This window comes from Lepidothrix coronata, unplaced genomic scaffold (genome assembly GCF_001604755.1).
Source record: "Lepidothrix coronata isolate B3197 unplaced genomic scaffold, Lepidothrix_coronata-1.0 Scaffold74, whole genome shotgun sequence".
NCBI classification, from domain to species: domain Eukaryota; kingdom Metazoa; phylum Chordata; class Aves; order Passeriformes; family Pipridae; genus Lepidothrix; species Lepidothrix coronata.
In genome coordinates, this window is record NW_016690254.1 from 2,043,262 (window position 1) to 2,060,132 (window position 16,871).

Below are 16,871 nucleotides of genomic sequence, written 5' to 3' on the forward strand. Positions count from 1 at the left end.
TTATATGGTTCCGAATCATGGGTCATCTACCACCACCACCTGTGTCTCCTAGAGCGCTTCCATCAACGCTGCCTCCGTACGATCCTAAACATCCACTGGTCAGATTATGTGACCAATACATCTGTTCTAGAACAAGCTGCTGTCACAAGTATAGAGACCATGTTGCTGAGAACACGGCTGTGATGGGCAGGGCACGTCTCCAGGATGAAGGACCACCACCTCCCTAAGATCCTGCTTTATGGTGAACTTGCCACTGGCTACCGCATGAGAGGAGCCCCGAAGAAAAGATACAAGGACTCCTTGAAACAACATCTCAGCCTTGGCCATATTGATCATCATAACTGGTCTACTCTGGCCTCAAACCGGGAGGCCTGGAGACACACCATCTATAACGCAGCTGTCTCCTTTGAGAACACACGCAGGATCACTCTCGAGGAGAAAAGGTAACGCAGAAAGAACCGTGTCTTGCAGAATACACCTCCTAAGGAGTCTTTCTGCTGTGCCTTTTGCAATCGGATATGTCTGTCTCATATTGGCCTCATAAGCCACCAGCGTGCCTGTAACAAATGTGGATAGAGCCTTCCCAAATCTTCGTTCGCGAAGCCTAGCCATGATGATGATGATGATGATGATGATGATGATGATGATGATGATGACATTCTATGCTATGGAATATCTCTCTGGCCAGTTCAGGTCAGCTGTCCTGGCTTTGCTCTCTCCCACCTCCTTGTGCACCTGCTCACTGGCAGAACATGGGAATCTGAAAAGTCCTTGACTCAGGGTAAGCACTACTTAGCAACAGCTAAAACATCAGTGTGTTATCAACATTACTCTCACACTAAATTCAAAACACAGACCTGTAACAGCTGCTAGGAAAAAAATTAACCCTATCACAGCTGAAAGCAGGACAGTCATACTTATCAAATTAATCTCCTATAAATAACGGCAGGACCAGTAAACACTACATGGATCTAACATAGAATTAAATAAGGGTTCTGTATCAGACACTCATTGCTAATTTCAAAATGTTAAGAAAATAGTTTCTTTTCATATAAGCTGCAAATAGACAATTTGACACAGAATAAAAATTGAACGTTTTAGTTTGAACATAAAATCAAGGTAAACTGTTGATGCAAGTTTTTTCAGCAGAGAAATAATAGATGACAAGTTTATAGTGCTTTTAAATAAGCTTTCTCATTTCAGTGTATAAACATTTTTCAGCATAAACATTTGGTGCCTGTTAATAAATTGTTTGTTCAGTATTTGCTCACCAATTTTTATAATTTAAATCTTCTCTGGAAGTTTCAAAACTGTCCAAAAGAGATGCATATCTGGAGTGATAGATATGTCTGTGTGTATATATATATATATATATATATATATATAAGATAAATATAAAATATGTATATAAATAAGCCCCTCTTGCATTAAAAATATGAGTCTATATCTTAAAAGACAGAAAAAACACACAGGAAAAATACTACGTTGGATCTATAATGGAAACTCATTCAGCAGTGAAGATGCAGGCACCAAAGTGGCACCAAAGACAGTTTCTACCTACTCCTCTAACACTGCCTTCAAAGGAAAGCATACAGAAGAGAATTTAGGACTTACCATAGGAAAAATATTTTGCCACCTTCTCTAAAATATTATCTCCTTTGTTACCTTGACTTTGAGGGCAACCTCATACACCATCTACAAAGCATATTGTTGCATGACAAATTGTGTCCAGAATACTCAGTATCCAAATACTTAGGACTTTATTTTTAGCTCTTACTGTTGAAATACTAGCTTAAAAAAAAGAAAAACAACAACAGGATCACACACACCAAAACTCAAAAAAATAACTTGATTTATGCCAAGTAAAGGTTTTGGTTTGAGGTGTTACCATTGAGCACTAAGATCCAAAATGAAGGAAACGTCTTCTGCGTAAACAAGTGGTTGGTGCAGAACCTCAAATGCCTCCTGAAATCTCACAACTGCATGACGCTTGTATTTTTTCTATTTTCCCTATGATATATCTATTATATCCTGTCTGTTGTACTTTTGCTAATGATTTTTTCAGTACGTGCTTCCCACATCTCTCTTCTGATCTTCATTCTAACATGTTTATTTTTGGGTTTTTTTCAAGGCTTTTGTAAATATTACTGCTGCTTCCTATTTCCAGTTCTCTAGGTTAATTCCTGCAAGTATAGTCAATTTGCATTTCATTTGCCTCTTTCAAATTATTAATGAATATGTCAAACAAGAACTGCTTTTCTATTGTACTACTCCATTTGCTAATCAAGTGTTTCCCAGTACTTGAAATATTATCTTTTGTTAATTTGAATTTTTACGTCTTGACCCATTTTCACATGTCATGACAATGTCTGGGGCAAATGACAGTGTTTAAAATGGTTTTTTTAGCAGTAATACACCTGTGTTCCCAAGTTGTCAGATCATACACATTTTATAATGTTTCTTCAGAAAAGCTGGGGAAACAACATATTCTTTCAATTTTCTTTACTGTCTATTTTCAACTCTAGTAATGGTTGGGCTTTCAAACACAGAAAGAGGTGGCAAAAACTGCATGCACATCTCTGCAAACCTGACAGAACATTTCTGCTACAGCTATTCCACACAAACTGAAATCCAGAAAAAAAACCCAACCAGACAAGTATTTTTATTCATGAGAGACCTTAATCTGTTTTGGGTAACAAGAGTTTACTGACACTATGAGCTCATGGTTGTAAACAAAATCTTGCTCTGTTAGCCTCAGCAGGAAAACAGAGAGAAAATACGTAAAATGTGATGGAAAAAAATCTCTCCCTCAATAAAAAGAACAAGAAATAAAATCTGCAAAGTGAACAAATTTGGTTTTCCATGCATAGTGTATTAAAGATACCTTGATAGCTTTCTGAAGCACTTCCAATTGCTAACGCAGTTTAATGTCCAATATAAATCTGCAATAACTCCAGTGACTTAAATTAATTCTATTTTACTTATAACTTGAACAGATACCAGCAAGCAAGTGGTGCATGTACTATTGATAGATTCTTACAGTATTCAGTTTGGAAATAACTTCTTTTGAATATTCTTTTGAAATAAGTGAAACTTCTTGAAATAACACAATGCAAAACATATGGTGCATAAGCTGAGTAACACTGCAATATTAGAAACACAGATGCATTACTGCAATTACCAACTCCTTACGGGCTTGAATTTCAAACAGTTACTGAATTCTATATTTCTGGTTTTATCTCAATCTCAACCGCAATCCAAGCATATTGCAACCAATGCTACCAGAAATTATTGCAGAATTTTCATTCAGTCTGATTTTCATTGAGTCTGAGTAAAATGGGAGTTATTTAAAAGCAGAATATGTCTGATAGATGTATTGAACACCAGCATCAAAATGAATAGAAAAAGTACTTCTCCTACCTTGTAATCATCTTCATAGTCATTATATCCACAAGTACTTAAGATGTCAGGAAAAATATCTGACCATCCATTACTTGTACAATTTTTGCTAATATTTCCTGTAAAGAAAAATTCGAGAGTTTAAATCAGAAAGATTCAAAAGTGTCCTCATCAATGAATCTTTAGACAACCTTTTTGTCACTAGTTAGTCACAACCTAACTCTGTTTCCTGTATTCCCTAGGACTCCTGTTAGAGCAACCCAGCCATTTCCTTTCACGTGCTCTTCATTCACACTGCTTTGGCTTTTGCTCTTGCTTGGAGTTTCCTTTGCACTACGGAAAAACAAAAGTAAAGCCAAGCTGTGATAGCAGGATTCTCCTTCAGTGTAACAGATATTTCTGTTACATCTGCAACAGCCTGAAGTATTTTGCTGTTTTATTTAAAGTCTTTTGGCTCACTCCATAAAGGGGGTAATTTGTAGGTAAAGTAATTTGATAGAAAAGTAATTTAAGTGAAAGTTGTTCCAATCTCCTATTTAAGCTTTTCTGAGAAGCCAATACCAAGTGATCTACTGAAGAGTTATAAAAGTTCTTAGACATTATGGTGATGAATAACTACAGCAAACGTTGGTAAGGTTAGTATTGAAGTTTAAAGGCCAAATCATGTTATAGGTTGAAGAACAAGGAAATAAAAATGTATGCTGAATCTCACTCTTTGAACCAATATTGAAACAATGTAGTCCAAGAAACATACAGGACCTGTAGAAGTGTGGCTGGAAAGGAATTTTGGATATCTATTTATTTCAGAATTGGTTTTCTGGTTGGAACTGAGCTAAGTTAACTCTTTACAGAAGTCACACAGATGAGATGGGGGCAACCCGTGATTCCACTTCTTAATTTAATTAAAATGAATTAATGTTCATGCGCTGTGGAATAGCTTCAATAAGAAAAAACTGAAAAGACTGATGTCAGACTAACGAATAGTCATTAATGTTATTATAACTTAATGTTAGTTCATGGCCAAATTCCCCTCACATTTCTTAAAGCGACTTGTATACCCATAATGCTTGAAATGCATAATAATATATTGCTTTGGTCTGGAGTGTACCACTGGTCTTTAAGTGACTTAAAGATGCCTGTTTTTCACCATAGAAAAATAAATTTATGTGTCACAGATCAGCTTTGGTCAAGAATAACCAAACTTGTTTATATACACTCCAAACTAAAGCTTTTGTGATTTTTATCTTGCTGACTGGTTACTGGAAGTTCTTCTTTGTATAAAGTTTTCGGTGGAAAGTTGTAAATATCCAACAAATAGTTTACCAATCCACAATCTAATCTTTCCAGCTAATAAAAAGACCTTGACCTAAATCCACAGTGTCTCCTCAAACAACAGGACCACTTCTGCCATTTGGCACAGACATGACGTTTTTAAAAGAAAATGTAACCTATTTATACATGGTGAAGAGTCTTCACTTTAAAAGTGCATCAAGATTCTCTGACTAGGCAGAGCAGAGGAACGTCTTAACAGAACCACAAATTACGTCAAAGCAATAAAAAGATTCCATGTACTCAAGGGGCTGAAGTATTTTCTGCTTCAAGTATTCTAATGCCTTCTAACCTAAAGGCAATGTTGGGCAATGTTCTATGGAAGGCATTATTTATTTCTACTCCACCTTTTCATGCAATGAAGTATTTTGGAAGGCAACCTGATTTAAAACTTGTAACTCAACGCATACATTTGAATAAGAACTTCACAGAATAACTTTCTGAGACTCCTAAACTTGCATTGTCATGTAAAATACAGGGAAAACATTATAGGATAATATGGCTGCTTTTACAGTAAAAGATCTTTTAATAAAAAGTTACTAATATTCAATAGAGAATTAATTATGTGGGATGCTTAAACTATGATCTCAAGCATCACAGAAGAAATTTAGAGCCAGGTCTCCAAAATTTGTAAGGATGAGAAGACAAACACTTTTTTAAATTCATGATTTAAATTAAGAAATTCTTTAAAGAATTGATGGCATATAAAAATCTACTTTCGACTTGGAATACTTGTATAAAAATTAGATAGTCTAGATCATCTTGTAGTAGAATTTTAACTCCTTTAAAACAGTAAAAAGCTAAAACATACATCTCAAAAATCTGGCTAAATAAAAAGTTGTTTAAATATATTTTTGTAATTTTCTGCTATAAGAATGAAGTTTATTTGAAATGTACTGTGTATGAATTAAATAGATAACATATTCCTGAGCATAATAAAATTATAAAGGTGCTAAGATAGTTAGATCTTAATTGAATCAACCATGCAAGATGTTTGCTTTCTTTTTTCTCTGAAATTATAGAAAGACAAGATTTAAAAAGCACCCTTAATTACCCCTAAATTACCTCTAATTACCTCTTAAAAAACACCCTGTAGTTTCACAAGCAAGAAGTAAACAGGTAGTCATGAAAAAAATCTATATCTGAGAAAATTACAGAAAATTATAAAAAGGAAGGACTCTTTCAGTCTTGCTGACACCATGCTAAGGTGAAACAGAGTCGCAGTGCACTGTGAAGGTTTCAGACTTAAATATTTATATTTGTTTTATAGTAAAATTAAAATATTGTTGTAATAATAACTAACAGTTATGAAATAAACTCCAGAGAGAGAGTACATGCTCTGTCTGGCAAATAGACAGAAGCAGAATGATTTAATTCAGATTTTGAATTTTTGATATTTATAAGTTTTCCTTGTCTCATGACAACACCTTAATATCTTTGTTTGAGTCATTTGAATACTTTTATAGATTTCGTAAGATTTAGTGAAGATAACACATACTTTCCCCTTTATAAACTGTTTAGACTATCCATGATAAACTAATCAACATTCACCAGCTCCAGGAATGAAAACCTTTGCTCATGTGTAGATTGTTTTAGTTATCTATTTTTTACTGGAACAAGATTTAATCAACAGTTTTGAGAATAAAGGTATTTTAGTCATACCCCAAGTTAACCTCAAAAACAGAATTAAATCACTGTGATGACTTTCACATTTTTCACCAGCTCCTCATGACGAGTTTCTCACCTGAACAATGGGGGTAAGATTTTTCCTGCTGCTTTATGAGATACATGTGAAATACTCTGTGTGCATCATCTATATTCTGGGTGCATCATCTATTTCCAAAACTCCACTAACATGCCACAGTGCAAAATGAAACCACAGCAGGATGAATTGACAAGATGGTGCAGAATATGGTAGATTTAAAACAGTCTGAGGCACTGATGAGATCTTTTTAAGCTCTATTAAACGGCGGAATAAGAGGTTTCATAATAACTACCCTAAATTGCAAAAGCAATAATTTTTAGGTATTATGTGTTAATGTGGGCTCATTATTCTCGTGATAGCAAGGCAGAGCTCCCCTCCTAATCACAGAAGGGACAATCTGCATATGATCTTCTGGCAGTTGTTAGAGATGTCAGTCAGGCTCAGATGCCTTAATAATAATCAAAAATAGGTGAAAAAAGAGTAAACAATGTCTCCAGACTTGGTGTCACTGGATTAGAATATATATTTATTATCTGGCTCAAAGAACACTGTACAGACCACAAAGACGACAATTTGGTCTTTTCATGGTGTATCACGAACAGCTCTGAAAAGAATTTTAACTCTTTAAAAAGAAAATAAAAATTCCAAATAAACCATTTTTAGTACATTATGTTACAAAATACCAGAAAGAAGCCAGTAAAAGTACACCTTGAAATAAAATACCTGGTTTTCCAGAAAAAAGGCTAAACACTTTTGGGCAAGGGACAGTGACAGTCTCTCCAATCTTTGCAGGACGCCAACAGGTGATGTTATCCCAAACTCCAACACATCCTGAAACAAAACCAGTAGTAACAGACTTGAAAGCTCAGTATGGTCCAAATTACTCTGCTGTATTTACGTTATAAAGACCTGGTGGAAGTTTTGGATAAGTGGTTCAAGAAATGTTAGACCCTTTCAAGAAAGCTGCAAAGATGTCGTTTTCTACGAAAATGTTAAGGAAATCACAAGACTCTGCTGATTAATATATTGTTTGTGAAATGTTTCATTAAAACTATAACATTGTGATGTGAGGATGCTAAGAAACAGTAAGAAATGTTTTAAAAAAAACTTCCAAGCATTGATATGGATTATTAAGGACTGCAAAATTTTGAGAATCTCTTAATCACAAAATGGACTTTTCTATCTGCAGTAATATGCAGATTGAACATCACAAAGAAATATTTAAGTAGTTCGTTGGAGTCAACATGGCTCAACCATGCTATGTTTAAAGGTGTCTATCTATAGTCCATGTCTTCTAAGCTAAGCAAAGAGTGATGAAAGTTTCTGGATATAAGCCTTAGGAGGACTTATATCCGGAAGGATATAAAAGTAAGGAAATGTTATTCATATTATCACAGTTCAAGTTATCTCAAAAAAAAAAAAAATCATGTGCAAAACTCTGGGTATTTATGTCTTCAAATAAGGCAATTGACAATTTAAATTTGTAGCTAATGCTAAAGAGAAAAATAAAACTTTTATCCTACCAGCATTATGTCCATGAGATTATTAGAAGTCTAAGAGACAGTTTGTTCCTTTCAGTAGAGAACATAAAACTTGGATTAGGAACTGCTCACATCCATACTGTTCTTCAGAATATTTATAGTATTAGCAATTCACTGTTAATTTATTCTGTGCTAGTGAGGTCATGCTCAAAATCAAGCCACATGAGTTCAATGAAGCTGGAAAAAGAATATTTAGAAGTTCTATATTTGTATTAGACCATATCAGTGCAATTAAACTTGGACAGCTTGTGTTAACATAAAATGTGCAGCATCCTGCTTTCAAAGTTTAAGTTATTTTCAAAGTGCACATAAACTAGGGAACTGAAGAGTGTGTTACAGGACCAGCAGTTGGATTTGTCCCGGGGGTGTGTCCTAGTGCAGCAAGAAGAAAAGCCAGTGGCACAGCATTCCCATGGGCCTTGCTTTCCTTTGGAAGACATCCATCTAAGTGTGATAGCTGGGAGGGAACCTCTGTGGTACCAAGAACAGGGTTTGGAGATGACGAATGAAGATGAGAGGAGGAGGATGGAGGAAATTCTGCATTTGGTCACCAGTTCCATAGAGCCCTCTGTATACAGTTTCCCAAGCAAGTGCTATTCTCCAGAAGAAACACTTGCTCATGGGGATTACGTCTTTCTTCACTCTTAGTATTGTAGAGTTCTAAATGCAGCATCTGTTCTATATTCAGAAGGATGATGCCAAAAATAAGGGATTACTAAAGGGAAACTTCACAAAGTTTATCTCTGTTTGTAGATAAAGTAATGCCTTATTCCATTGCCCTGTATGCTGGATCAGCCTCTTTTTGTGTTACTAACAGTATCTCTGAGATATCTCTGATGTTGACTTGCCCATCCGTACACAATTTAAGAGGTTTACATCTGAGCGAGTCACCTTCATAGCCTTTGAAGTCAACAGAACTTCAACATGCATGGGTGCTTCCTGAGTTGCAGTTTTGGGTCAAGATTAAGTCCAAATCTCTGTGATGCAACACTGGGGCTTATGCAAAATAAAAGAATGTTTACCTCAGCCAATTCAGGTCATACTTCCTTCCCAATTGATTTTAAGCCAGAAACAACATCAACAACACGACATACAGATAATCAGAAAGACAAAGAAACTATTTGCTTCATCTGCCAACACTCAGAACTACAGTGACGAAACTCTTTTGGCTTTGATGGTTGTACTGCATGATCCAACATAAACAAGCCCTGGAGTACACAAGATTAATCATCTCGTGGTACTTCAGACCTTTCTATTTCATCTCCATTTCCACTAAAAGTGAGAGCTGAGGTGAGTCACGAAAGTGTTGATGCACACCCAAAGAAGCTGATGACTTTCACAAATTCTCCCTTTTGTTTAATATAAGATGATGGATTTGCTGCAGTAATGTGCAAACAAGTTCAGAGGCCTTTATAAATTTTTGTTATGCTGCTATATGGACTGGGCTAAGGTTTTACTAAACAGGCAGCTGAACAACGTAGACTTCAAACCTCCATTTGTACATTTGCCACAAAAAACCCACTTAAAACTTTTACTCAAGCCTCAATTAGATGTAATATTATATAGAAAAGTTGAAGTCCAAATCCTATGCTTACCAAAATTAATCAACACAATTTGTATCAGATCTTGAAGCTTGCTGGAAGGAACTCAGTATGCAAGCTTTTAATGTTCAAAATTTCACAAGTCACTAATGGTTTCTGGGGAATGTGTTTTTTATCTCTCTTTTCCCTCCATATTTTAGACTTTACAGGCATCTATGGCACAGGAGAGGATGATGCTTTTTCAGACTCCTTAAATCAAATGAATGAAATAACACCAAAGATGTATTTCCTACATCTAGACTACACTCAAATGCATTGAAAAACGGGAGTTGCTGTCATCAGAATTCCAACAATATTAAGCCTCAGGTTATGTGTGTTTACAGGCTTAGTTATTACGGTATGGGAAATCTGAGAAAACTGCTGAAATATCCTGGAGGCATTTATAGTCACTGAATGACTACACTGGGGGTCTGAAAACTGGACTAGGTGTGAATGCTGAATGCTGCTAGATTTTTAGCAATATTGCAGTCATATACCTTTTTCTTCTCTTATGAAAACATATTCTAATGCAAAGGTGGGATACGATTAACGAGTCCATTCTTACTGCACTTGTATCAATCTGTCTCTTCCATCCCAAAAACATATCTCTTTTGTACAGCACGAGCTAAACTGTGCAAAATAGAAACTAGCAATTTATTTCCTACTGATCTTGGAAATTAAAGATGTGGCACAACTGGAGATCTTGGTGGAGTTTCAGAGGTCTTCAAGTAGATACTGCTCTTCATCCATCATAGTAACCTTTTACAACGACATATACAATGACATATGCCAGAGAGTGACAGACAACAATTCACTTCATCCTAAAACACATGAAATTAGGCCAGATTAATTGCTCACAACAATTGCCTGTTGCTTTTCAGCAACTACAAAGCAGTCTATGGTGCTTAAATACCACACTGTTGGAACATGAAGGTGTGGTAAATACTGTCCTAAATGTTTCTCTTTCTGTACATAGGATTTCTACTTGATCAAACTTGATATTCTCCTCTCTACTCACTCTATACTATCTGTCCAGCCATTAACTCATCCAGTTTTAGGACTTCTGGACTGTCATCCGTCACTGCTGCATGCGTAAAATCATTATGTAAACTCTTATTCTCTGGAAATTTTATCCATCTTTCACATTATAGGACGGTTTCCTACTGTCTCCGAAGGATATTAATCAAGTAAGAGACAAAATATTCATAATTGCATCTTTAAATAAGTTTTATATTTTAGTTCTGGTAAGAATTTTACCAATACAATGATAATTTTTATATAAAGCATCTAACTACAATGTTTATTTCATATAATGTCTGCAATTTTCTTTATTTATAATATTTTTAAAATATTTCAAACATCCAAAGGTATATTAATGTACACCTTTATTCTTTTATGTTCATTGATGGAATTAGTCTCTATGTTTGCACCCTGCTTCAATAAATTCTCAAGCATTGAGTGGTTTTGTCCTCTCACTTTGATACGTACACACATAAAACCAATCAGCTCTTGATCTGTGTTAGCTCCTCAACTGTTTCTGCACGTCTAGTGTTATATCCTTTACCTTCTTCTTTAACTATTGTGCTGGTTTTGGCTGGTACAGAGTTAATTTTCTTCACAGTTGCTAGTATGGGGTGTGTTTGGGATTTGTGCTGAACAGAGTGTTAATAATACAGAGATGTTTTTGTTATTGCTGAGCAGGCCTTTCACAGAGCCAAGGCCTCTTCTGCTTTTCGTGCAGCCACGCTGGTAAGGAAGTTGGGGGTGCCTGAGGGGTTGAGAGGAGACACAGCCAGGACCGGTGACCCAACTGACAAAAGGGATATTCCAGACTATATGACATCATGTTCAGTATGTGAAGTGGGAGGAAGAAGAAAGAAGTGGGAGACATTTGGACTGATGGTGTTTGTCTCCCCAAGTTACATGTGATGGGACCCTGCTGTCCTGGGGATGACCAAACACCTGCCTGCCCTTGTGAAGCAGTGATTTAATCCCTTGCTTTGCTTTCCTTGCATGCATGGCTTTTGCTTTCCCTACTAAACTGTCTTTATCTCAACCCATGAGTTTTCCAGCTGTTACCCTTCCAATGCTCTCCCTGATCCCACTGGTGGGGAGTGAACACATGGCCTCATGGTATGTGGTAGCTGGCTGGGGTTAAACTATGAGAACTGCTAGCAAGACTGGCAAAGGGAAAAAAACAAAAGGTTCTTCATCCCTATTTCTATGGTGTCTAGAAGAATGTTACTGCACCCTACATATAACAATCCCTTTACAATCTCTTCATTTGTATAATTTATTTCCCTGATATGTCATTCACAGCATATCTAAGGAAACAACCAAAATTCTCAGAAAACCGTTGCTCAGTTACTCACTCAAAAGTTCTCTACTGATCCTCCCTCCTATTTCTCTAGATGATACTGCAGATGTTATTGTTATTGTTAGCTGGTTTCAATGAGATCACTTACTTTATTTGAATGTTTGGTCTTGAATGCTTGTGATGCATTTGCAGATACTTCATAACGAAAGGAAACATAACAGACTATAAACTACGTTTTGTTTCTTATTTTCTTCAGCTTACATAAGTACTGCCACCACGTTCATCATCCTGCTCTTTGAGACCCAGTTTTTGAGCAACAAGTTCACTTACCTGCTTGTGCTTCTTCATCTATAAAAACATGAGACACTGGGCTTGCACTAGAAAATTTTGTTTGTAGACATATTTTGTATATATGAAACCACTAGGTGGCACTTTGCATTTGGATTTAAAAATTTCTACTTCCAAGAGACCTTTAGCATTTTTTACGCTGTCTAGGCGTGCATGAAACATGAAACAGGAGAGGCTTTGAAGATGAGTCAGAAAGTTGACAGCTAGCCTTGGGTTTATTTTTCAAACAGGGAAATGTTTTGATTTTTGTATTTAACTTGACAGAGCAGGAGCCGTCTCACCTCTTATGGGCAATGATTTCTAGATTGCAGGTCTGTACACCACAGCATGTAACTTAGGTTGCATGGAATTACAATCATACACAGACTGACATTCTTTCTGCATTTTTACACCAGTGATAAAAAAGAAAAGAAAAGGAGGTGTTAGAGAAATAGCAAGCTGGTAAACTGGAAGCAAAGCGGCAGAACTGCTTAGAGCAGCAATAGGAATAGGACAGTTGCAAAAAAGCTGTTGCTCCACAATACTTCACTGAAGTTATTTGCCATCTGCTTTTTCAGGGCCCTGAGTGCACAAATGGGCTGTGATGGCCCTGCCCAGAGCCCCATCCATGCTCAGGTCTGGACCTTCATGTGGCACCTGATTCAGCCTCCTCAGAGCAGACCTATGTCTGTCTCTGCCCAGCCATCTCAGGGATGTCCCTGATCCTGGTTTCCTGTGCCAGGCCGGATCCTGACCCTCCACCTGCAGGCTAATGTCCACTGCTGTCCCTGTCCCAGGGAGGTGGCAGGTGTCCAAGACTGGGGCTACCCTTGGTTGTTCTCCAGCTGCCCTGGCCTGGATGGACCCTGCCTGCCCAGGGCCCCTCAGAGCCCCTCTGCGTGCAGCTGCCTGCTTGTACTCCAAGTCATGTGAAAATGAAAACACTCGCTGCAAAGCAGTCAGGAGACAGCTCCAATTAGTCGGAAATACTGAGGAAATGTAAAAATTTTTAATTAACAAACACTACTCATAGACAGCAAACAGAATTTTGGAAATCTACGGTATATATCAGGTTGAACCAGTTAAAGGAATGATCAAACCAAGAGAGTTTATCTCATATTCACCTAAAATGTTTGCAGTTCATAGGTTTTTCAAAAGCCAACTCTACTGCCAGCAACAGTAAAAATACTGTTTCTGAGATTTCTGAGGATTTTCTGGCTTTTCACCAAATTAAACACTTCAGAAAAAATGTCTTATTTCCCTTTTGAAGAACAGTTTCCCACTAGAGAATCAAAAATCTAATAGCCAATTTTAAATTTAATGTAATTTACATATTTTTAGAGTTCTATAAGGAAATACAGAAGTTGCCAGCAAAAAACTTCAAAAAAACCACCCCTCACAAAAAAGAAAACAGATCTTTCTCCACATTTTCCAAGTAAATTCTGCTTTCCAATCACTCAAAATGTCCTTTGGAGACAAGAGCATTTATTTTTGTATGACTGGACAGCATTTTATTCATACCATGAGAATGCCATTTTCTATTCTTATTCAATGGATGTATAGACAGAGCTGTAAAAGGTACCTTCACCTTCACATTGACACAATTTTGACACCCCATACGTTCTTCCAAAAATACCAATAAATATCAATCTCTAGTTTGTATAAACACCACCACAAAATATTAAAAGTCTCCGTAAAGTACTTGGACCACATATTTCTGCTAGTTTGTATTATGTCTAACCCATCTGCTATCTGCTGTATTAGGCTGGAACTTTTTCAGTGTTCTGGTACTGAAGACTTTTTCCTTGTGATATTTGAACTTTGGATGTCATGGAGAGTGGACTGCCATGGCCACAGCTGTCTTTATCAGGACTCAGGTGCAAAACCATGCAGGACAGTATTTCTTTCAGAGTCTTCTGGAAAATACAATAAGTTCGCTTATGGCTGTTCGCTTTCCTTGGAGTACAAATGCCATTTATTAATGTCTACTGCTGAATTTCTATTTACATTTTGGGTGCAGTTGAAATTTCAGGTCTTCAAAATCATTGCGGACAAGTGTTGCTTCTCTTCCTTCCAAAAGAGTTTGTTACTGTCACTCGGTAACATTTATTATGTGACATTTTTGAATGAGGCTGATCAGGATATTTTCTTGTCTTCATCATTTTATTTCCTGTTGGTTATTTTTCAGTAGGTAACTCCTTTCATTCACAGTTCTTTCCCACCTTTCTCACCCAGCCTCCTCAAAAGATGAACCAGCTCTGCCTCTCTTCTGCCCTCAAATAATTAAATACAGCTTACACAAAGTCCAGACATTGTCAACACCATGAGGATGCTCAGTTTCATGTGGTGTCATTAATGATGACACTTCAATTAATGAAAGCCAAAGCACTCAAACATCCAAAGCAGTCCCTTCAGCTCCCTTCATAAAAAAATGTGTGAACCTAAAAGTAGTAACATGTCTCTACTACAGCTAGAAAAGCAGCAGCACAGAGATTCAAGAAAGCTAAAGTTGTTCTGCCAAGAGCTACTGGTACTGCATGAAAGAAGTTCCATGATCCCACTATCTCATTTAATTCTACTTTGAATGCTACATCAGATGACTGTAAGCAACACTGCAGGATGAAATAGTGACTCATTTTGCACAGAAAATAGCTGCAAAACCAAACAAAACCTGATGCAAGACCTTGATGAGACAGGGAGGATCAAGAAAGGGGAACCTTGAGGAGGTTTCTTTTCATGTAGCAAGAGAAAGGCCTCATCTGGCTCTGTATAAGTCTTCTATTTACTAATGTGGAGGAGAGAGTGATTGTCAGGTTGGCCTTGTTATACACAGAGGTGTGTGTGTTAGACACAGATGGGGGGGTGCGGTGTTGGGTGTGTGTAAATGCAAAATAGGCACCTTTCTTCCTGGAGAAATAACCTTAATAGCTAAATTAGTTGGATAAAAAACTTTTGAACAACTTGCCACAGCTCCAGCTTTTGAATATTCATCCCACTGTTCTGAAGAGCTTTCAGAAAAATGTGCTCTGTTTCATCCACAAGATCTTGAGCTCAGTGCTGGAATCACTGAGTGAAGTTTTACTGACAGCGTAATTCAGGAGACTGGATTATGTAGCAACATTGGTCCCTCTTGCTTTAAATTTATGAATAACTAACAACATCATTCTGGCAGAATTGTCTATTTTAATTTCCCATTACTAGCTGCGTTATGAAGCTTCTCTTTGAGAGGTTTATGAAATTCTTTCCAAAGCCATTTTTTCTTTTTTTCTACATCCCTTCCTCAAAGTTAAGATGTCATATCTAAAATCAAAAATGTTGTCTGACATATGGTCTCACAAAAACACATTTTGGAATGCAAGTTCCAAAAAGACACATTTAACTGTGCAACCACTCAGTCCAAGATGAATAAAAAACCCCTAGACTTCATTTTTTCATAATGAAATCTTTTTAGAACTTTTTGTTGCAAACCCTCTTAAAAAGCCTACTGACTGAGTTTTAACATTTTTGATGGTAAGTTTTCATTTTTTATTTAAAGGTGAACAGAAATGAGTCAGTTACTTTAAAAGGAAAAATTCTAAATACTGAACAAAGACAGAAATTTGCAGCAGAATAATTTTTGTGTCTTTTCATTCGCTTTATTGGGAGCTTTCTAATTTTTTTGTAAGAAGACAAGACATGGGTAGCAGATAAAAAACAGATTAGTTTTTTTCCATATGGACCTCAAAATCTGTAGCTATTATGAACTATTTAGAATGCATTAATCTGTCCTTCAAAAATAAGTTTGCAAAAAAAAACCCCTTTCCCAGGTTCTCAGCTAAGGTGCATCCCTACCTCAGGGGCCAAATTATAGGTAGAAAGAAGAAAAAAAATGTGGATAGATGCTAATGCAGTCTTCATAAAATAAACAACTAGATGTGCTAAAGAGCACTACAGAGAGGAAGGCACTGCCACAGATCTTTGGAGGGTGACTTCTTCCCTAAATGGAGTGTAATGCTGTCCACTAATGGAAAAGGATGTGCTAATGCCTGAAAATCCCCCAAAGGGTGCAAAGCAAGACGTGTGGATGTCTCAGAGCAACCGGGTCCTGTGGGTTAAGTATATCTTTAGCATTGTTCAAAGGATATTTACATAGTCTTTTTAAAGTGTTTCCTTGCAAAACACACTATTGCTTTATTAAGCCATGGAGTAAGCAAGTCCTTTATAGACTTCATAGTCAGGGATTTTAAGTGCACTAGAGAAATTATTCAGTGAAATTCTTCAGCCCATGTCATGATGCAGCTCAGGCAAGATGACTATAAGATCATTTTACCATGTCAAAAAACCCCAACTTCAATGGCCTTTAAATATTTCCTTTATGTCTCTCTAACTGGGAGCTGAGAAGATTAGATAAGGTATTCAATACGTAATTGCCACCTAGGTCAAAGGAGAAGCTGACTGTCCCATACAATCTGGATCCTCCAAAATTCAGTAGCTGTGCATGTCAGCCATATTCTGGAGCATGTGACATAGAAGTATGAAGGTTTCTCAGGTCCCCAATAAGTTAATGAAAATGTTCCACTGAATTTGACAATAGAGGCCCAAGCCTTTGGTGGAAAATCTCAGGGAACCTTTATTTTCAAATTCAAGACAGTACATTCAGATTTTGTTCCAGCTTTTGTAAGTCAGGTAGCACA

General features: G+C 36.8%; 1 protein-coding gene across 1 annotated transcript in view; it reads right to left on the reverse strand.

Moving 5' to 3' along the window:
• The window catches only part of VIPR2 (vasoactive intestinal peptide receptor 2), a 55,092-nt gene that overhangs the window by 32,979 nt on the left and 5,242 nt on the right, over positions 1-16,871 (reverse strand). The window contains exons 3-4 of the mRNA XM_017819413.1: positions 7,157-7,264; positions 3,421-3,518 (exon numbers count right to left, since the gene is read on the reverse strand). Of these exons, the coding sequence (XP_017674902.1) occupies positions 3,421-3,518; positions 7,157-7,264 (206 nt within the window). The remainder of the gene's footprint in view (positions 1-3,420; positions 3,519-7,156; positions 7,265-16,871) is intronic.